General features: G+C 58.9%; 1 protein-coding gene across 1 annotated transcript; it reads right to left on the bottom strand.

The window, feature by feature from the left end:
• Positions 1-767: 767 nt before the first annotated feature.
• LOC144946151 (DDB1- and CUL4-associated factor 1-like) lies at positions 768-22,363 on the bottom strand. Its single transcript, XM_078874923.1, is given in 25 exon segments — positions 768-1,151; positions 1,792-2,059; positions 3,833-3,934; positions 4,460-4,533; positions 5,166-5,270; positions 6,235-6,328; positions 6,872-7,105; positions 7,341-7,425; positions 7,809-7,891; positions 9,183-9,381; positions 9,668-10,148; positions 10,151-11,107; positions 11,309-11,433; positions 12,834-13,003; positions 13,659-13,868; positions 14,389-14,568; positions 15,012-15,170; positions 15,291-15,392; positions 15,558-16,058; positions 16,534-16,671; positions 17,345-17,458; positions 17,715-17,788; positions 18,416-18,492; positions 19,410-19,624; positions 21,951-22,363. Coding segments are annotated over 24 exon segments (4,755 nt in total). The 5' UTR covers positions 19,577-19,624; positions 21,951-22,363; the 3' UTR covers positions 768-1,095.
• Positions 22,364-22,885: the final 522 nt, after the last annotated feature.

Below are 22,885 nucleotides of genomic sequence, written 5' to 3'. Positions count from 1 at the left end.
CACAACAAAGGCTCATTTCTAGCAGCGTGCTTCAGCCGCACCGAACCTCACAAAAATAATATTCAGGGCCTACCTTGGCTCCTCCCACCCTCAACCAGTATATATACAAGGACTGTTTTCTTGGAATTTCTCTCACTTGATACAGCTAGCGCGCTGTGACGGTTCCACCTGAAAACGGAAGCAAAATTTTTTTTACCTACGTGACTTTACCGAAAAAAACCTAAGAATATGAATATTAATGATGCCCATGGATTGACCCATATACTCACGTGACTGCATAGTAGGCCACGTTCACCAGTGGAGTGATTCATTTCATGGCACAGGGCATCTATTCAGAATCGCATGGACGCTGGACAGGCATTGAGCGGTGAGTGGTTGTGTAACGTGGGGTCGATTGGTGTGCATCTGGTCATAATTACTCAGAAGAACACTTTGAAATAAAGAGTTACCGTTCCACAACCCTCTGGGTGTCCCTCAGTGGCGGAGTCACTCGATCCTCAAGAGGGCGGCAGAACAACGTAGAGTATCCACTCATCGCCTCCGAACTCGTCCGTTATTGCCTTTATTAACCGGCCTGTCCCCTCGTTACGATCACTGGTAGGAGTGGGATAGGGCGAGCCGGTTACACTCGCCACGTCACACACCAGGGCAGGCCGACCGCAGGCTCACGCATCTCAACGCCACTGCGTCTCCACCACCTCGCACACAAACCGACCGGCTTGCAAAGGAACCTCACACGCAGCAGCAATAGCAACAACGGCTAGACATTTGCCATCCAACCCGTTTATTCTATGTCAACAACACGTGAGAATGAACAAAAAATAAAACCAGGGCCCCCGCGTTTATGCTCGCCAAACACACGCAATTATAAACTCTCAGATACAAAAATAAGTGACGATGCTGAAACGTCTATCTAAACGAATCGACGCGCAACTATCTGATGCGGGCGGTGCATGCGTCGCGCTCGTGAGCTGTGTATTGGGGCCCGGAGGATTTCCTCATTGGCAGGTAGAGGGCGGCTGTGGTGACGCCGAGCCAGGAGGCCTCAGTGGTGGGACCTTGTCGGCCGACGTCGTCGTGTCGTCTGTAGAGGACTCACTGGTTCAACGCGAGGAGCATATCGTCCTCCAGGTCCGAGCTGTCGTCGTCGGCTGGAAAGGACGGGAGAGATTTAGGAACCGGCATCCAGAGGAGGATAATACGAAACGGAGTGGTGACATCAACAAACAGAATCGCATGCATCACAACAAACGCCATCGCACACGTAGCACCATCACAACAAACACCATCACAACAAACACCATCGCACATGCAGCACCATCACAACAAACACCATCACAACAAACACCATCGCACACGCAGCAGCATCACAACAAACACCATCGCACACATTGCACCATCGCACACGTAGTACCATCACAACAAACACCATCACAACAAACGCCATCGCACACGCAGCAGCATCACAACAAACACCATCGCACACGTTGCACCATCACAACAAACACCATCGCACACATTGCACCATCGCACACGTAGTACCGTCACAACAAACACCATCGCACACGCAGCAGCATCACAACAAACACCATCGCACACGAACCAGCATCACAACAAACACCATCGCACACATTGCACCATCACAACAAACACCATCACAACAAACACCATCACAACAAACACCATCGCACACGCAGCAGCAGTACGTCACAAACACCATCACAATCATCAGACGCGACAAGCACCACCAGGTGACTCCCCCGGTGCGTGCCGCAGCCGCGTGGTACTCACAGTCGTTGCTGTCGTCGCTCATCACGAGCTCCACCTCGTCATCCTCTCCATCCTCGTCATCATCTTCATCATCGGCCCCATCCCCTTCGGAAAGTCCCATCTCCTCCCCGTCCTCGTTCTCCCTGCGCGTCTCCCCCACCTCCTCGTCCCCGTCCCCCCCATCGCCCGCCTCCGCCCCCTCCTCGTCTTCGTCGTCGAGCTCAGAGTCGAACTCGTCCATATCCAGCGCGTCGTCCTCGGAGTCATCCTCATCCTCCTCCTCATCCTCCTGGAAAACCACGGCCAAGGCTCAGCCACGACCAAATACACACAAACATATACAAACACACAAAGATCTCTCGCGTAGCCTTTAGAGGACAGCTGGGGCAAGCGTCGCTCGCAAGCACCAGTGAAGGCCAACACAGCACACGGGGAGGGGGGATGATGTGCCAATGCCATGCCCGGCCACCGGTGGCGATGGTTAAACACCGCACCAGGTACTCGCTTTTGAGGATGAGTCGACCTGGGGGATGCCCAGCACCAGTTCAGATAATCGTTACTGATGTTGGCCTTCAGCGGGCAACGAACCCGGGTCTATGGGCTCGCTCTCCGCAAACAACAGCAACCACTGTTCGCCACTCAGTGGCGGTGACGTCACCACAGCGCTTGTGCCAGGCGAGGTGCACTATAAGGCCACGTAAAGTGTTGAAGACTCGCGGACAGGTCACAGGATAGACCCAGCTGCCATGCGTTGACTGACCCAGGTGTTTTGTGGCCCCAGACTCAGGTGCTACATACAAAGACAAAGATTCCCCCTAATAACTTTAACATACTTTTTCGGCAAGTGCCGTTAGCGAGCACCTATGAAGGCCGGCACGGCACATGACAAACATCCACACACATACAAACACGCAATACCACACACAACCACGACTATGCAGAGAAACACACACATATAGCCAAACAGCCACAACCACACACGCACTCACAAATCCACATAGCCACAACAGCACACACAAGAGCATAGCCAAAAGCACCTCTGATTAGCACTGTGCAAAAGAAGTTCAACATACCTTACATGTGAAAGTGAAAGTGTATATTTTGCCTGCAATAAAGCTGCTCGTGACCATGTCATTGTCTGACTATGTCGTTGCATTTAAGATTGCATGCCACAAGGGGGAAATAAAGTTGCATTTGGATGTGCAACAGAGCAACTTTGTTCAAACAGCTCGTGAAATGTGTTGCTGTTGCACGAGTAAGATAGGCTCTGATTGGCTGGACTGGGTCATATGCTCAATATTTAAACATGGTCCAACATGGCTGAATAGTTTATGCATATGGAAGCACAGGGATGTTTGATAATAAAAATCAATTTGCCTTAATTTCTTCTCTAAAATGCCTGGATCTATTTTACTTATAGGCCGAGCAGCCACCTTTCCTTGCCTAAATGCCCTGCAGGGCTCTGTGGGCCCTCTGTGGGCCGAGCCGCCCAGGCGAGTGGGGAGGGTGGGGGGGGGTCGGGCCTCCCGGTCTCTATTCCACACCGACATAAGAGTTTCATGGCTCAACCATGCAACCGTGTTGCAAAACAAAAGCAACGGATCTTCAGTGTTTAATACAGGCGTTGCTCAACATATGAAGAAACGAATTAAGTGCAGAAAAGTTGCACAATCTATAGGCAAACAAGATAAACACAACCACCCAGCTATAACAAAACAAAAACGACACACGCACACAGCTGCAACAACATAACCACAGCTGCAACAAAACACAACCACAAAGCTACAACCACAGACACACACCAACAACCACACATTCAAATCTACACAACCAAACAGCTACAACCACAGAAACACACCAATAACCACACATCCAACGCGACACAGATACATCTACCACAACTTTACCCATGCACCAACAACCACAGGAGCCACAACCACACACCAACAACGCCAAAGCCACACAGCCACCCCACCCCAACCGCACGGCCGCAACCGTAGACACGTCTCCGCCACAGTGCCGAGTCGTGGCGCCACTGCCACTCGTGAACAGAGGACCCCACCTGCTCCTCTTCCTCCTCCTCTTCCTCGGCCAGCCTCTGCCTCCCCACCTCGTAGAGGCGGCACACGCTGTCCATGGACAGGCTGTCCAGCCCTTTCTGGTTCTGTCGTCAGCCAGAGACACGCGCGAGCACGTTACTCACCCCCGTCGTCGTCGTCATCATCACCACCAAAACAAGACAAAGATTTCCCCCGTATAGCCTGAACAGACTGTTGGGGCAAATGCTCCAAGCGAGCACCTTTGAAGGCCGGCACGGTACACGAGGGGGTGGACGGCCAGCACCCCCGTCCAGTCGCCGTTGTCTTCCCAGTGCCGATGTTTATTACACACCGCATCAGGTACTCATTTAAGGCCGAGTCGACCGAGAGGAAGCCCAGACTCGGTTTGGATATCACTCGCCAATGATATCAGCCGTGGCTGGGAATCAATTGCGAGTCGCCGGGATTGGTAGCACAGTGTATTAACCACTGCGCCACTGTTACCGAAGTACACAGACGCACGCACGCACACGCACACACGCACGCACACACGCACGCACGCACGCACACACACACACGCACGCACACACACACGCACGCACACACGCACGCAAGCACACACGCACGCTCGGGTGGGCGGGCAGGCTCACCTCGATGACGGCGAGGTAGCAGTCCTTGGTGTCCGTGCACAGATCGAAGATGTTCTTCTTCACGTCGATCGTGGCTGCAATCCATTCACACGGCATCCACACGGGTGGACACGACGATCGGCCACACCGCAACCACACAACCACTTGGACACACCACATCCCATGTGAATGCGAGCGTAAGTGAATGTGAGACTGTGAGGATGTGAGTCCGAGAGTGTGCGTGAGTGTGTGGCGAGAGGGCGAGTGTGTGGGTGTGAGAGTGCGTGAGTGTGAGCATGTGAGTGTGTGGGTGTGAGAGTGTGTGGGTGTGAGAGTGCGTGAGTGTGTGTGGCGAGAGTGTGTGGGTGTGAGAGTGTGTGGGTGTGAGAGTGTGTGGGTGTGAGAGTGTGTGGGTGTGAGAGTGTGTGAGTGTGAGCATGTGAGCGTGTGGCGAGAGTGTGAGTGTGTGGGTGTGAGAGTGCGTGAGTGTGAGCATGTGAGTGTGTGGGTGTGAGAGTGTGTGGGTGTGAGAGTGTGTGGGTGTGAGAGTGCGTGAGTGTGAGCATGTGAGTGTGTGGGTGTGAGAGTGTGTGGGTGTGAGAGTGTGTGGGTGTGAGAGTGCGTGAGTGTGTGTGGCGAGAGTGTGTGGGTGTGAGAGTGTGTGGGTGTGAGCATGTGAGCGTGTGGTGAGAGGGTGAGTGTGTGAGTGTGCGAGTGCTGCACTGACCAATGGGCTTGTAGTCGGTGGCGTTGAACGTGCGAAAAGACGATCCGAAGGGGCTCTTCATCTGCTCTTCCATCAGTTCATCTTCGTCGTCCGGCTGGAGCATGGCTGCATGGATGGGTTGGGGATCACGCGTCACACCAGCGTCGCACCAGCGTCGTCACAGACGCCATCGCGTTCGGGGCGGCGCATGCCGTGTCACGCCCGACATGCCGTATGGTGGTGCGTGTGGTTGCGGAGCTGCCGAGTCTTTGGTTGCACGACACGCGGTTAAAGCGCGAAACGTTTCGGAACGATTCACAAGTGTCGTCGTCGTCATCATCATTAGCCATGATCAATCCACTGCTGGATTAAAGCCTCCCCCCCCACATGGTCCTGCGATGTGACAATCCCGTATATCGTCTAGCTCGTGCACACGGCGCAATTCCTGTTACGGGCGTAAAGATGCTCAATCGCTTCAAATCGACGGAGCCAAGGTTCACGATTGGTGGTTGAGTGGTGGTTGGCCGGTTGTCACATGGTGTCGGCCACTATCGTGTCATGTGCCTGGCGGCTGAGTGTTGTGTTCCGTGGTTTGTGTGGTGTGCCCAGGGTGTTCAGTGTTGTGTTTCGTGTCGTGTGCCTGGCGGTTGAGTGTTGTGTTCCGTGGTTTGTGTGGTGTGCCCAGGGGGTTCAGTGTTGTGTTTCGTGTCGTGTGCCTGGCGGTTGAGTGTTGTGTTCCGTGGTTTGTGTGGTGTGCCCAGGGGGTTCAGTGTTGTGTTTCGTGTCGTGTGCCTGGCGGTTGAGTGTTGTGTTCCGTGGTTTGTGTGGTGTGCCCAGGGGGTTCAGTGTTGTGTTTAGTGTCGTGTGTCTGGCGGTTGAGTGTTGTGTTCCGTGGTTTGTGTGGTGTGCCCAGGGGGTTCAGTGTTGTGTTTCGTGTCGTGTGCCTGGCGGTTGAGTGTTGTGTTCCGTGGTTTGTGTGGTGTGCCCAGGGGGTTCAGTGTTGTGTTTCGTGTCGTGTGCCTGGCGGTTGAGTGTTGTGTTCCGTGGCTGCTTTGTTTGCCGGGGGGTGGTTGGTGTGCGTGGTCCTCACCGCCGTAGATGACGGTGCCTGCGTGGTTGAACACCAGGCTGCAATGGTCGAGTGCGGGCACGGTGTGCAGGAGGTGGAACGTGCGCAGGTCCCACTGCCCAGGAGTCAAGGTCGACAGCGGAGGAGACAGACGGAGGCGAGCGTGCACGCGAAGGCGCTAGCTATGAAGACCGGTGGCGCAGTGGTTAGCACACTGCGCTACGAACCCGGCACGTTACGTTCGATTCCCGGCCATGGCTAACATCAGTGGCGTCGTATAAGAACCCATCTTGGGCCTCCCCTAGGTTGACTTAACCATAAATTAATATTTTCTGTCGCAGGTGAACACATTAGTGATTGAAGAAACACGTGGCCGGGTATGGCGCTGCTCACATCATCTGTTCAAGTGCCTGACCGGCCTGAACAGGCGCTCTCTATTTATTAGTCACGGTTTCCACATTTCCCTGCTTTCATTTCAACGACACCCCTGTAAACCCTCCCTTCTCAAGCAACTTGCTCATTACGTTGGCCGTGGTCGCCGTTGAAAGCGAGCTTCTTAGCCTCGACGGGCCTCGTTCGAACAACTAAACCTAACGGAACCGAGGCTTCGCGGGGGGGACCCATGTCCCCACGTGCGTGCATGCACGAGCGAGGATACGATCTCGGTGTTGATGATGATCTCCAGGCCGTTGGGGTGGAACACACCGCTGATGTTCATGTTGAACTTGTCGAACTTGTGCACGGCTTGCGCCGAGCGCACGTCCCACAGCACGCCGTCGTTGAGCACCAGCTCGTCCGTCGGGCTGAACGTCGCGCAGTTCCGCTTGTAGTGGTTCGCCAGGTCGGCGTTGTACAGCGTCTCCGTGCGCACGCCCGTCTGCACGTCGTAGATCTACGACGAGAGCGGCGGCGGCGGCGACGAAGACGCTCATTAAGGCGGCGCGAAATCGCTCGACCGGACGCCTGCGAGCGCCAACCGTTCGGATCGTAAGAGTACGGACTGGACGCTGGGCAATGGGAAAGGGACGACTAACGTTAGGGGCGGGGGGGGGGGTGGAAATCAACAGCGGCCGCCCTCGACCCGCCGGGTGTCCCTTGTGCGGAGCGGCAGTGGTGACGGTCCTCACCCGCGCCGTGTCGTTTTCGGTGCCGATGATGCGGTCCTGGCAGAGTTTACTGAACTCCACGTAGTGATCGTTGTCGAAGCCGTGCCTGCTCGAGCGGAAGGGGGAAGGGGGGGTGGAGGGGGCAATGCCGCGGTTACCAGCAACCGCACACTCGCTCGCTACAACCGCACACTGGCATCGATGCCACTGTCACATCTACCACTAGCTCATCGTCATCACGCACGCCCCACAACCGTCCAATCAGTAAGTACGTAGGGACACGGGGTCAACGTCACGAAACCATGCGAGACGAGGAAGCACAGGGAGCTGGGTCGGGTCAGGGGTCAGCAGTGGGGGGCGTTGCTTAGAGGTTGATATGACGGGCGTGCATTAGGAGGCAGGAGAGAGTGTGCACGCATTTATATTCTGTGGGGTCTTGCCGTAAAGTGTCACCAGAGGTCACAATGTAAAAGGATGAGATTGTGTTACTTTAAGTCGAACACGTCCTTCATGCCCCACAGCGCGGAGAGAGGGCGGCTCATGTCGGAAGAGGTCAGCAGCAGCTGCCCGTCCTGCAACCGCAGCAGCAGCAGCAGCACACGCTCCACCATCACTTGGGAATACATTTAATATAAATACATATTTTGGCAATGCTGCCACTGCAGCTGCTGCGTTGGCTGTGGTGCGCATGGACAATCAACAACAGCACTATTTGGCACATTCGTCAACAACACCTCCGTGTGTGTGTGAATATGACAGGCGACGTTTCGGGCAATGGCCCTTCCTGTGCTATGAAGGGGAACGAACTTAACCGGTGGCTTAAGACTTTCACGACCGAACATAATCACTTTTCACGACTCAATTTTATCTGTCAGGATGCGACAGCTACGTCGCCACGTGTGAATATCTACCACCCTTGTAAACGTGACATTCTCGTCAGGGTTAATAAGAATAAGATTTTTTTTCCATAAAGTGACTTAATACGTGAGCCCAACCCAAAGGCCAAATCTGGACGGGTGCCCTGGCTATGAAAGCCACCGAGTTGCGTTCCCACTCCCTACTGGACTGTCCGTGAGAAAGAGCTTCAGCGCTCATCGGACTTCCTCCAGTCCAAATAAGGATTCTGATTCTGACGATCCCAGCCCTCGGCGGCCATCCCGACCTTCGTGGTCAACGGGCACCTTGTGGAGGGAGGGCGTCTCGAGCGACGGCTGTGGTGCCACACGACCCCTAATGTGTGAATTAGACTTTTGCAAATGTTTAATTCATTTTGAAATATACTTCATTTGACGGATGCCACCGATTTTTGCACCTGATAGGCTCACTGTGATGACTTCAGTTTGCTATGTTTAAGACCGGAAGCAGGAAGACTTCTTCACAATTCTGGAAAATCGCCTGATGAAGCTGTAATCACCAGCAAAACTTCGTACTCAATTGTAAATATTGTGGGTTTACTCTCCATCACACTGCTGTGCTAAAGTAATCTAGATCGGCACGTTTTGTTCATGTGAATAAACCTTACTGGTGGCGGGTTAGCGACACATTTATATTTATGCGATCTAACCCAAAAACCTTAAAGACGAATGAAAACGTTTTCGCTTATTAATCACCCCTTGCGAGGAACACTCCCTCGGCAGCTCGCCATCGACGGCGCGTACGTTGTCGTTATTTCCGCTTGTTTTACCCCGGCAAGCCTCGGAGAATATTTTTTCTCACGACGGGTCCTACCGACCACGTGTGATCGCGAGCGAGAACACTGCGGTGTGATTTCCTTTCAAACGCGGCGGCCTTCCTCTCGCCGAAAAAACGTTGCGGGAAACTTTCGCAGGGTTAGCGCGCGGCGGTGCCGGGGGAGGGACGCACCCGCGACGGCTCGCAGTGCGTGACGGGGGAGGAGTGGCAGGCGTAGCTCGCCTCTTCCTGGCCCGTGTACAGGTTGTAGAGTTTCAGCTCCCCCGTGTAGGTGCCCAGCATGAGGAAGCGCTCGCGCGCCGAGAACGCGCAGCACGTGAAGCAGCTGCCGTCCTCGTCCGACTCGCGGAACACGGACAGCGGCCGGAACCTGCGGCGGCGGCGGCAGCAGCGGACACGGAGCGCGGTAATCGGCACGCGCGGTGACACACGGCGCGAGGAGACACGGCACACGGAGACACGGCAGAACAGGGGGAGAACATACACACCACACATACTCACTCACACTCACTCTGCAGGACAGGGAGAGAACATACAATACAGAACAACGCCCGAGTCGGGAAAGGAACCCAGGCCGCGCTTGGCATGGGGGGGGGGCACGGGCGCCACCGCAGCACCACCCCGGCACGCGACGCCCCCCAGTCCCGGTGTAGCACCTGCTGAAGATGAGCTGCCGGTCGCACGACGCCCCCTCGGTGCCGCCGAACATGGGGAAGTGGGCGCGCCGCGTGAGCCGCGACGTGAAGTTGAACGGCGCCAGCTGCCGCTGCTTGGGCTCGGGGCACTGGTGGGGCGTGAAGAGCGAGAAGGGCGGGCACGTGACGATCGGGTTCTTGCAGCGCGAGTGCTGCTCGCGCAGGTACTCCGTGATGATGCCGTCGAGCGCCGGGGGCGACGGCGCCGGCCGCCCGTCCAGCTCCTTGCGGAAGGCCGGCGACTGCACGTACGCGCCGCAGTCCGCCTTCTGCATCAGCACGCGCGCCGCCTTCCGCTGGGCCGAGCCGGCGCAGGGAGACAGCCGCTCCTTGCTGAAGCTGATGCGGCCCAGGGCGCCGCCGGCGCCGGAGGGCGTCCCGGGCAGCGCCCCGTGCGAGGGCCCCCCCCCCCGGCGACGATAGCAGCCCCCCCCCCCACCGCGGCGCCGCTCTGCGACGACGAGGGCGGCGGCGCCGCGGCCTGCGCCGGGCCGAGGCCGGAAGACGACGCCGGCGCCGGCGCCCGGGTCCCGCCGGCCGCGGCGCGGCCCGCCAGCCCGTTGACGAGGCGCGGCGCGCGCGGCAGGCAGGGCCCGCCCCCCGGCGGCAGCGCCATCGCCGCCGGGGAGAACGACGCCGGCTGCGGCGGCGCCGTCAGCGCCGTCGCCGTTGGCGGCGGCGGGAGCACCGGCGGCGGCAGCGGCCCGCGGGGGAGGTCCGCCTCTCGCGTGAGCGCGGCGGCCGATTCCAGCAGGCCGTGCGCCTGCAGGTGGTTGCGGATGAGCAGCAGGAGCTCCTTGCCCGGGAAGGTGATGCGGGTCTGGGCGACCACGTCGGCCCTCTGCAGCCGCGCCAGCGACACGTCGCCGCCCGCCGACATGGGCTTGCCCGACACGCGCTCCAGCAGCTGCGAGGCGAAGCGGCAGAAGCGCACGTGCTCCTGCCGCTTGTCCTGCAGCACGGGCTCGCGCATAAGCATCTGCATGTGGCCGCCGCAGAACAGCGGCAGCTTGCTGATGATCTGCCGCACGGTGGCGCTGCGCGAGAGGCCCACGAGCGCGCGGCACGCCAGCGCCCGGATCTGGTCGGCGTCCGTGATGGGCGCCTTCACCGACAGCAGCGCCAGCAGCACCTTGATGCCGTTGTTGGCGCGCACCACGCCCCACATCTTGCTCAGGACGTTGTCGGTGGCGGAGGTGGAGGCGGAGCGGGAGCCCTGCTGCTGCTGCTGCTGCTGAGCGGTGCGCCGGCGCGGAGTGCCGCCCACGAAGCGGCCCAGGCTCGGCGGGCGCCGGTCGGGACCGCACACGCAGTTGATGACGACCTGCAGCGCCGACTTCTGAATCTCGGCCTCGTTCAGAAACACCTCGCCCTCCGCCACCTTCAGCACGATGTTCATGCCTGGACGAAAACGCGCAGGGGGCAGGAGAAGGGGGGGGGGGCAGGTGACACAGGGAGGGGGTAGGTGGGGGGGAGAGGTCGCTGGTGCTGCCGGGGGTAGTGGGCGTGTGTGTGGAATGATAAAGTGGTGCGCGGTGCAGTGTGATGTGGTTGTGCGCGGTGCGGGCGCGGTTGCTGTGCAGTTGCGGTGCAGTTGCGCACCGATGGTCTTGATGGGTGGCCCGATCTCGTTGAGGACATCGATGGGCTCAGCGAGGACGACCTGCGTCTTGGGGACCACGGTGAGGATGGCGAGGACGTCCAGCGCAGAGCGCACCGTCTCGCTCCTACACACAACCACCACCGCAACCACCACAATCACCACCGCAACCACCACATAACCATCACCACAGCCAACAACAACAACCGCCATCCACCACTAAGCGGTGGTGACATCACCACGGCGCTTGTGCCAGGCTATGTGAACGCCCGCTGGCAGGTCACGGGACAGACCCAGGTGCCATGGGTTGACTGAACGAGATAACTGGCCGATGCACCGCAATGAGTTAGCGAATCCCTCCACTTCTTCCTGTCCTCGGCAACTTGTCGAGCCTCGCCCCGAGAGAGGTCGATCGCCGCCGCCAGCTCGCCCTTCGCGGTCTTGCCCCACGTGGTCTCGGCTCTCCCAGGTTTCCTTTTGCCCGGTGGTGTCCATCTTCGGGGCCGTTTTTGGTATACGGTCCTCCGGTCCATTCTGAGAACACGACGGAGCCATCGGAGTCACCGTCTCTCGATGTCTCGTGTGTGATATTAGGAATACCGGTCTTCTTGTAGAGTTATGGATTTTGTTTGGCCAGAAGATGCAGCAGATTCTCCTGAGACATCTGTTTTGGAAGGTCGAGACAACATGCCAACTCTCTGAGCCATACCACAGCACCGACTTAGCGTTGCTGTTATACAGCTGCATCTTGGTCTTGAGGATGTACTGTTTAGACCTCCAAACGACCAAACGACCACCTCAGACTTTGGATCGCCTTCCGTACTTCCTCAACAGATGGCACTAAAGCCAGCCACTCACAAGGGATGACTACTTCGTCCAATATTTGAGGCAATGCAGCCTCAGCAGGGGTCATCCCCCTTTTCCCCTATGATGTTTTCTGAGCTGAGGGATTTCCCCTCCCCCAAGATTCTCACCAAACCTGAAAACCTGTTCCTCGGGGTCAGAGGTCAAATCACCTTTCTGGTAACATGTGGCGCTGCAAGTTACTTTTTTGATGGCATTGAGTGATTTGTGATCGCGGGTTACCGAGGCAAATTCCATTTCCTCAGCAACTCACAACCAACAGTCAGCCTTGCAGCACCGCACAGCTCTCGGTGCTAATACTCCTCATTCACCAAGTGGGATGCTGTCGACAATGGGAGTGGGGCCTGTCGCTTCTTGTCAGCCAGCCAAAACAATACCTCCGTCAGCCAGGGTCTCTGGGGAAGTTTGAACTGCATATCCAAAGCAGCCATTGCAGCTGCATGAGCCACAGTCCTCAACCTCGCCCATTTCTCGGCATCAGGAGGGGGGGGGGGGACGATGCCAACCACCACAACAGTCACCACAACAGTTACCTCAACCGCCACCCCAACCACCACCGCAACTACCACACAACCAACGCCGCGTTCACGGTGTATGCGGCTTTCCGACGTGCGTGGCAGTGCGTTGTGCGCTGCCGCTCTTTCGCGGTGCATGCTGCCCCACCGGCCATAGTAGGTGCGCCACTCGGCGGCGAACGAGACGAGCTGCAGCAGGAGGGGCACCCCGCCCAGTCGGTGCAGCGCCTCGGCTGCCTCCCAGTAGAGCCGCGTGGGTCCGCACGCCACCAGAAACTCCTGCAGCTCCAACACTTGCTGGTGGCTTAGCACCAACGCCTGTGGTGGGGCGGGGGGGGGGGGGGGCGGGCGGAGAAGGGGGGCGGCGGTTATTGGGCACCGTGGTGGCGAAATGTTAACTGCCTCGCCTGGTATACAGGAGGTCGTGGGTGCGATCCTGACCCTGATGCCTGCTGTTGTATATTTGGAGTTTGCGTGTCTCTCTCCTCGTGGTTGTGTGGATCTTTCTGGAGTCGTCCGGTTTTTCCCTCCACATTTGGAAACACGCGTTCAGAGGATTTGGCTGCTAAAAATTTCCACGTTGAGCTAGAATTTGTGGCCAGGTCGCTTCTGAAAAAGAGCTCAATGGGCCTTAGCTTGTAAAATAGATGGGTAGGGGGTGGGGGCATTTGAGTGCGGGCCAACCCACACACACACAGGAGAGACAACAGGCTGTTGCGGAAAATGCCGTTAGCGAGTAGCGTCTATGAAGGCCGGCATGGCGCACGACAGGGGTGGTCAGTACCACGCCTGGCCGCCTTTGTCTGCCCAAGTGCTGATATTTTATACGCATGGCACCAGGTACTCGTATCGGCCGAGTCGACCAAGGGGATGCCCAGGAACGGTTCAGATGTTCGTCACCGACGTTGGCCGCTAACGGCACTTTCCCCAACGGTCTGTCAGGGCCACACGGAAGATCTTTGCATGAGCGTGCCTTGTAGGGTGGCTGGGGGGGGATGACGGGCCCGCCGTCCGTCCGCTGCAGCGAGCGCCGCACCGACTCGCCCTTGAGCGCCAGGTGCGCCTGGAAGTAGCGGCGCAGCGCCAGGCAGGTGTGCCGCGCCGTCTGGCGGCTCGCGAAGATCTCGTCGTCACTCAGGAGCGCTCCCTGGTCCTCCAGGTTCAGGATCTCCAGCGTGCTAACCTGGCGGTCGGCATAGCGACGGTCACGTTAGCTCTCCCGGGGGCAGGCGAGTGGGTGGCAAACAAGGTGGGCGAATGGGTGAGTTGGGGGGAGAAAAGGGTGGCGGGTGAGTGGGTGGGAAGACAGGGCAGATAGGCGAGCGGGTGAATAGGTGGGAGAAAGCGTGGCAGGTGAGCGGGCAGGACACAGGGCAGAGGGCAGATAGGTGAGCGGGTGAGAAAAAGTGAGAGGGAGAAAGGGTAGGGAAGCAAGTGGGCGGGCGGGTGGACAGGTGGGTGGGTGAGTGGGTGGGCGAGTGGGTGTGCGAGTGGGTGGGCGAGTGGGTGGGCGAGTGGGTGGGCGAGTGGGTGTGCGAGTGGGTGGACAGGTGGGTGGGTGAGTGGGTGGGCGAGTGGGTGGGCGAGTGGGTGGGCGAGTGGGTGTGCGAGTGGGTGTGTGAGTGGGTGGGCGAGTGGGTGGGTGAGTGGGTGGGCGAGTGGGTGGGCGAGTGGGTGGGCGAGCGGTCCCGTCGGGCACTCACGAGGTTGATGAGGCGGCGGAGGCCGTCGCGCGAGTCGAAGAGGTCGAGGACGGTGCGGAAGGAGAAGGAGATGGAGAAGAACATGGTGGCGTGGCAGCGGCCCGACTCGTGGGAGCACTCGAGCAGCCACAGCGCGTAGCTCACGAGGTCCGAGAGCACCGCGTCCGGCAGCGTGCACACCTGCACACAAGGGCAAAGGTCCCCCGCGTAGCCTTCAACACACCGGTGGGGCAAGTGATGTTTACGAGCACCGTCCACGAAGGCCGGCACGGCACTCCAAGGGGTAGGTGGGAAACACCGCGCTCGGCCGCTTTTGTCTCCCGAGTGGCGATGTTTACACATCGCACCGGCTACTTATTTTAAGGCTGAGTCGACCTAAAGGAGGCACAGGACCAGTTCAAATAACCGCCGGAATGGAAGTCGGGTCGCCGGGTTCATAGCGCAGCGCGCTAACCTCTGCGCCATTGCTCCCCACGCACGCACAGACACACACGGGCATGCAGACACACGCACGCAGACACACGCACGCACACACGGGCACACACGCACGCGCAAGCAGCCACGCGCGCATGGGCAAGCGCATGCACGTGCGCGGGTGCCGGGAGGCCAGCGCCAGGGCCTACCCGCTCCATGGCGTCCTGGTTGTAGGCCAGGTAGTAGAGGCAGAGTGAGACGCCCGTGGCTGCCATGGACGGCCGCGGCACCTCCAACAGCTTCTGGACGCCATCCTCCGCCACAAACTCCGCGGCAAACTTCTTGTGCAGCAGCAGCGACGCCAGGTACTGTGGGACACCACACGACACCGTCGTCACACCGTCGTGCCGTCACACCGGCGCACCGTCACACCGTCGCACCACACCATCACACTGTACCGCAGCGTCGCACGAGTGCGGTGCGCTCACCTTGAGAGCCTCGTACGTGAGCTGCGTGTCGTTGGTCTCGCGCAGGTCGATGTAGTGCATGAGCAGCTCCCGCGCGCCCAGCTGCATGAACATGGCCAGCAGCTGCACTCCGCACAGTGGCACATGGCACGCGACATGTGGCACACTGTAAGTGACACTCAATTGACCGGTGAACTGATCCATGAACTTCGCTGCCCTTGAGAACGCCGCCAAGCGCCGGCCAACGCGGCGCGAGCCGGTGCCTCCCGTCGGCCGCGAAGCCCTCACCTCCTGGTACTCTCCGAGCGGCGTCAGGTACTGGAAAATGACCCTCTGCTGCACGCTGGCAGTGAGCGGTAGCAGCCGGTAGCTGGTGCCGATGACCCACGGCGACGTCTCGGACCAGCTGCTGTTGGACAGCTCGTTGAGGCTGCGCTCCGTCTCGAACGGCGAGAAGCTGGTTCGCTGCTTGTGCCCGGCGTGCGCCGACGGCGTCCTGTGCGCCAGCACGAACGGCGGCCGCGGCAGCAGCTCGCAGTCCTCCTCCTCCTCCGCCGCCAGGGCGCCCTCCACCACGGCGTTCTCGTCGAAGGGCAGCTCGCCGGCGCGAGGCCCGCCGGTGCCGGCGCTCGCGAGGCGCTTGGCGGTCGTCTCCGCCAAGCTAGAGCGACGGGGCGCCGGCGCCGCTGCCCCCCTGGCGCCCGCCGCGTCCTCCGTCGCCGACGCGAGCACGCCGCCACCGCCGCCGCCGCTGCACAGCTCCCTGAGCCTCGTCAGCGCCAGTGGAACCTGCGGGGGGAGGAGGTCACGAAGGTCAAGCGGCAGAGATGGGACTCGGGGAGTTGAAGAGTCGGAGGCAAGCTGGCCGGGGGAGGGGGTCGGAGGTCGCACCGCGAAGCTGCCGCCGCTGAGAGCCCGGGTTCGAATCTGCGTTTGAGCCACTGCCTGTGATTGAACCGGGTGAGTCGATAGTCTCAGCCCGGTCACCAATGACCACATTAAGAAAACGAAAACCCAGATAACGTGAAAGTTGGTTCTGTGCAAAATTTTCTCTGTAAAATGTACTGTCCTGAGGCTGTGATCGCGACCTACGGTGCGCGCACGCACGCACGCACGCACGCACGCGCGCACACACACACGCACGCACACGTGCACACGTGCACGCACGCACACGTGCACGCACGCACACGTGCACGCACGCACGCACACGTGCACGCACGCACGCATCCACGGCAGGAGGGACGGCGACTGCACGGAACCGCACCATCCGGCAGTTGTCGTCGCGGTAGTTTGCGGCGATATCCTGGATCTCCATGGCGGCGGCGAGGAGGCCCATGGCGTAGCTGCGCAGGGGCTCAGCCGCGTCGCGCGCCCACTTGAACAGGTTCTCCACGATGCCTTCCTGTGTGACGACGGTGGCAGCAGCGGCGCCACAAGCGCAGCGTTAGGCACAGGGAGAGAGGGAGAGAGAAAAGAGCGGCGCCGGCGGCACCGCCTCCCAAAGGTTCCGGCCCCGTCACCGGCAAGGCCGGGGGGGGATCGTCACTTCAGCCGAGTCGTCCCGCTCCGCTCGGAGAGCCAGCAAACATTTCCACACCCGGCGGCACAGGACGTCCACGACGGTTGTAATGGTCACATGCTTTCTGACTCCAGCCAATCAGAGAGTATGAAGCCTTTCACTGACACACGGACCCCATGGGGACGGGGGAGAGGAGGGGATGGTGGGGGGAGAGGGGAGGTTGATGGGGGGAGGGTGATGGGGGGGGAGGGTGATGGGGGGGTTGATGGGGGGGAGGGTGATGGGGGGGTGATGAGGGGGGTTGATGGGGGGAGGGGTGATGGGGGGGGTTGATGGGGGGAGGGTGATGGGGGGGAGGGTGATGGGGGGGTTGATGGGGGGGTTGATGGGGGGGAGGGTGATGGGGGGGTGATGGAGGGGGGGTGATGAGGGGGGTTGATGGGGGGAGGGGTGATGGGGGGGCTGATGGGGGGAGGGTGATGGGGGGGAGGGTGATGGGGGGGAGGGTGATGGGGGGGGGTGATGGGGGGGGGTGATGAGGGGGGTGTGGCCACACCTTCTCCTGGAAGACCACGGAGGTCTCCAGGCCAGGCAAGATGTTGAGCAGCAGGCGGCACGCCGCCGTGTTCAACGGAGGCTCCCGGCTCGTCATCATGTACGCGTTCACGAGCTGCGCACGCGCACCCACAACGAAGACAAAGATCCCCCGTGTAGCCTTAACAGACTGTTGGGGCAAGTGCTGCGGGTGAGCAGCGCTTATGAAAATTCAGCATAGCACATGAGAGGGTGGGAAGCTGGCACCACGCTTTTGCAGATTGCACCACGCCTGTATGTACATTGAACTTCTCTTGCACCGTATGTAGCCAACCACGCTAATCGCACATGCACGCACGGACACATGCAAGCACGGACGCAGCAATGCTCACCGCGTTCATGAAGTCATCGCTTTTGAAGAGCATTTTGAGTAGGTGTCCCAGCATGCACTCTGGGTCTGCCCGACCTGAGATGCACACAACAGCCAACGTTAAACATGGCAACAGCAGCAGCGGCAACAGTGGCAGCACCAACAGCAGCAGCAAGAACAGCAGCAGCAGTAGCAGCAGCGGCGGCTGTAGCAGTGGCGGTAGCAGCGGCAATAGCAGCACAAGCAGCAGGAACAGCAAAAGTGGCAACAGCAGCAACATCAGCACCAGCAGGAACAGCAGTAGCAGCAGGAACACCAGTAACAGCAGCAGAGTTGCCCACAAACTCACTTTCTGGGGAGAATTCAGGCCAACTCGAGCGGTCGATAACCACCACGGCCCGCCCAGCATGGGGAGGCCATCATCCAGCAGTGGATTGCAACACAGGCTGTAAGCGAAACGTGTAAAGAGTCCAGGCTCAGAGCCTCCCCCTCCTCTCTCTTGTGGTCTGGCCTACGCTGCCTGGATGAATCAACTGGAGCGCTGGGAGAAACCGGGGCGCATCGAGTCGGCAGCTGTCGCTAGAACCAAGGTGGGTTGGTCGGTCGGTCTATTCCAGGTGAGCCCCGTGTTGAGCTAAGAAACTCTTGCAATGGAAACCTGCTATAAGGGAGCTCTGGCCAGCAGAGCGTCGCACTGGCACGGGGAAGGGGTGACCCCTTTACCTGGGTGGCGGTCGTCGAAGGGGTCGGGGTCGGCCTTGTGGTACTCCTCAGTCTCCCGCTCGATCAGATCCGAGATCCTGCACACATGCACGGACGGGCAACCGCACGCACGTACGCGAGTGAACACGCGTATACCAGTGACGTGCGGTGAGGTCAATGGCTGCGGAGGCACTGGCCGGTATCAGAGCCAGATTTACACACCGAGGGGGGCGTGTCCTCACTGAGGGGGGCATGTTAGACACATCCCCCTAGTGAGGCAGATGTGATAGCTGCCTCCCCTGGTGCTTTTTCATTGCAGTTTCATGACGAGACCAGCGAGCCTAAATATCTTTATACACATACGTGAAATAAGTTACCTGAAGTATGGAAGGCGAGGACATGAAATAAAGGGGTCTACAAACATTACATTGGTGACATACTGAGATAGTAACGGGCACGCGCTTATTGCCCTCACTCCATCCAGTTACTGAGGGGTTGCGCAATCAGAGGAGAGGCTGAGCTCGTCGCTGCCTCACATCTCGTTTCTCCATCACTGTCTCACATCTCGTTTCTCCGTGTATTGGCAGCTGAGCTCCGTAAATTTGGCGATTTTGACGATAAAAATGATTGGAATCGTACAAAAATGACATTTATAACAGAGATCAGTGGAAAAATCTTAATTTTTACTTCATTAATTTTTACTTTTCGTAACAGCTATTTTCATTGGAGTATGACAGGTGAGGCTGTGCCTCCCCTGCCTCCCCTGACCGCACGTCCCTGGTGTATAATGTACCTACGTAGACGCATGCACGCACGCATACACACACAGAGCCCCACACGAGCGCACACGTAATAAAGATGCAAACACACACACAAGTTGCTGGTTCCAGTGGGTAGTGGGTGCTGGCGAGTGCCGGTGGGTGTTAGCGAGTGTTCGGTGTCGTTAAGTGCTGGTGAGCGATGGTGATCTCTGGGTGTCGGCGAGTGCTGGCGAGGAGTTGCCGGCCGCCCTCACTGTGAGAGTAGAGGGATGGGATCGGCTCCTGTCCCCTTCTCGCGCTCCCACTGCTCGAGCAGCAGCCCCAGCTCAGCCTTGGAATCCACCATCGACGCCGCAGTCGCCGCCGCAGTCGCCGCCGCAGTCGCCGCCGCCGCAGTCGCCGCCGCAGCCGCCGCCGCCATCACGAACGAGAGGTGGGGGGGGGGGGGGCGGCGCAATCAACGCCAACGCTGCCGAGAAACAGCCACGAGAGACCACTCATGACGGGGCGGTAGCCGAGGCGGGCGAGCGGTGGCGTGCTCGCCGCTCGTTGCAGAGGTTCGTGGTTCGACTCCGGCGGCCTCCCCGGTTAACACTGCGTGTGTAATCATCGGAATGATACTCCACGCCGTCTGTTTCACGGTGGGCGCATGTACGTTGAACTTATTTCGCACCATACGTAGCCAACAGTGCTAATCTCACGTTAAAGAACCCGTGATGTAAATCGCAAGAGCAGGTCGTCGTGTGCAACCGGTGTCAAGGGCCAACTTTGCCAAGTTTTTAAAACTGCACCGCTCACAGTTGGAATTACAGATGCAGCAACGATCATTGCCCCAACCCTCCCCCCCCCACTGTGAAAACTTGCCAGGACCCTCCTGAAAATGAGTCATGAGACCGAGCGAGACCTTCCTGGGTGGACGAGGGCAACAAAAATGATAATCATCCATCCAGCGCTGGATGAAGGCCTCCCGCAAGCCATCTCCAGCTCTCACGGTCGGGCGGTGCGACGACTCGCACGGGCGCCTGCTGCACGAGCCCATTCCGCCGCTGCTCCGTCTCCACGGCGGACGCGCCCTCCCTTGGCTGCCGCTCCGCTCTTAGCCCCGACCCTCGCTCGGCCAGCATCACTTCCAGCCGTGCGTGTCCTGCCCAAGCCCATTTGCTTTACCGAGCGGGTTGAATTGATTGATTTCACCACCGTTAGTTCTCTCATCTGCGTGCACCTCTCCATTGCTTGCTTGCTCACTCTGCTCACAGCCTGTTCCCTTTGTCGGTGTCCGTGTCCCTGCTGCACGCTACGGCTGGAGATACCCACCAACAGCAAACGCAATTCTCTAGACAGTGTTGTGGTTTATTTTCATCAAGTTAAGCGTTTTTTTAAACCTTTCACTCCCGCCAGCTGTCTGTTCATTGTAACATTATGTTCCCAAAACATCTTTCAAGAACAATGTGTCGTTATATAATGAAAGGCTAACGACAATCATGAAGTACATTTATGTTAACTCTGACGCCTCTATTTTTGGAGTTTCCATGCTCTCTCCGTGGTCGTGTGGATTTTTCTCCAGGTCCTCCGGTGTTCCCCTCCGCATTTAGAAACACGCGTTTACGGTGTTTGGCTGCTCTACATTTCCACGTGATAAGCCACTTCGTTGAGCTATCATTTGCGGCCAGGCCGCTTCTGCAAAAGAGCTATCTAGATCGGTGAGAGCCTTGCGTGGTACAATTAAAAGTAGTATTGTTTAGTTTAGCACCATATGTGTAAGGGACCAAAACACTGTGAGAGAGAGACCACAGAGACACGATCAAGCACCAGAGAGAGAAACAACGACTTGCTTGCATCTTCAGCTCATGATGCATCTAACATTCAAATCAGTTTCATCAACACATTTTCAACAACAGCAGAATGATTGAGATTTTAAACTTTCTGTGCTGTGCTTGTTCAAGCAGCTGCCCCCCACCTCTCTCTTTGGTGATGTCAAAAGGTAAACTCGTTGACCTGCTCCGGGAGTAAATCGCGTTTCATGCCGGGCAGGGAAACAGCGACCACTGCCTCTTACAACAGGTGCGACACCTGCAACTCGCATTCTCATCTCAACACCAATCACGAGTTCGCTTTGCAGGAGCCTGCGCACAAGTATTCATACAATCATCGCTCCAGCATCCCCCGTCTCAAACCTGCCATCTGCGAACTACTGGAACCTCTGTGAAAAAGCGCTTCATAGCTCATCGGATTCCTCCAGTATAAGTACACACTCTGATTCTCTTCCCACTTTTCTCTCCCCTATTCTTTAGCAAGTCTTTTTGTGGTGTCGCCAAATGCGCTCTGTCGTGAGTTCTTTAACCCCTGCCCTTAACGCAACTATCCACTAGAAGCTGCCCGAACACCGAGCCCAGAGGCCACGCGTCAAGCGCCTCGACTCTTCTCGTGAGAGCTGCAAGTCGCGTCCAGGACCCGGCTAAAGATAGCAGCAGCAGCGCTCCCTCCCGTCTCCTAGCCCTCGCCTCTCACCTCGTCTTCCTCAACGTGTCTCTCTCCACCCCCTCCTCATCTTTCCCCTGCTCATGTCTCTTCCTTGAAATGGTGCAAGTTAAGGGGGGGTGGGGGGGGTGTGTGTGTGGGGGGGGTCCAGGCAACGTTACACCCCTGGCCCAGGTCCCTGCCCCTCGCGTGCCATCAAGTCGCTTGACACTGCACAGGTAGAATGCGCCGAGTTCGTCACCACATCCTGATCCACCAATCCCCTCACCCCCCACCGCCACCACCTCCCCAGTCGCCGTTACTCCAGACCCCGTTACCTCCGTCAGCTCCACGCCGCCGCCGCCGCCGCTGCTGCCGCCGCGGGCCCCGGCGGCTCCAGTGGCCACCTCGGCGAAGGGCTTCCCCGAGCTGTCCCCGAGCGAGCCCCGAGCCGCACCGGCCTCGCGTCGCCAGCCCCAGCCACGCGAACTCGCCGCAGCCTCAACGCGGCTCCAGCCTCGGCATCGGCGTCCCGCGCGCTGCGAGCCTCGACTCGCGCCTAGAGTCGCGGCGGCGTCGTCGTCGTGGTCGTCGTGGTCGTTGTTTCACTCCGCCCGCCTCTCCCCCCCCTCCACCAGCGTCTCGCCCACACCGCGCCGGACGACTCCGCCGCAGCCCGGGATCGAACCTCGCCCACGCCGCGAACCTCCTCACCGCTGCTCGAGCCGATGGAGGCCCGGGCCCGCACGTGCTCGGGGTCACGACCCCGGGGCGCCTCCCCCAACCCCCCTAGCTCCACCCCCTAGCCCCACCCCCTAGCCCCCCTCCCTCGCTCAGCACCCCCCACTACCCCTACCCACCGGTCCCCGCGCGCGGCTACGGGAAGCGCGTGCGGACGAAACGCGGAAGAGCGGTAGCGGTTGAGACATTAAAAAAACGCGAAACACGTGGCGCACGTGGATGTCTGTCGACGGCGGTTGTCGGCGTGGTGTAGGGAGTGACTTCGTATTCACGTCGAACGCGAGAATGGCCTCGTTCGGCAATGACGCCGCGCGTGTGTTTCCCTGTGTTGTGTGGGGAGCGGTAGTGTAGCGGTTAGCGCTGCTGCGCTACGGACGACGGCGAACCGAGTTCGATTCCCGCTAACGGCAAACGCCGGTGACGATTATCTGAACCGGTCCTGGGCCTTCCCTAGGTTGACTCAGCCTCACATGAGTTCTCGGTGCGATGTGTAAACGAGCCTCCTCTGAAGAATGCTGCTGCTGGGCAGTTG

This window comes from Lampetra fluviatilis, chromosome 40 (genome assembly GCF_964198595.1).
Source record: "Lampetra fluviatilis chromosome 40, kcLamFluv1.1, whole genome shotgun sequence".
Lineage (NCBI taxonomy): Eukaryota > Metazoa > Chordata > Hyperoartia > Petromyzontiformes > Petromyzontidae > Lampetra > Lampetra fluviatilis.
Note: the sequence above shows the minus strand (reverse complement) of the source record. Positions and strands in the feature narration are given on the sequence as shown.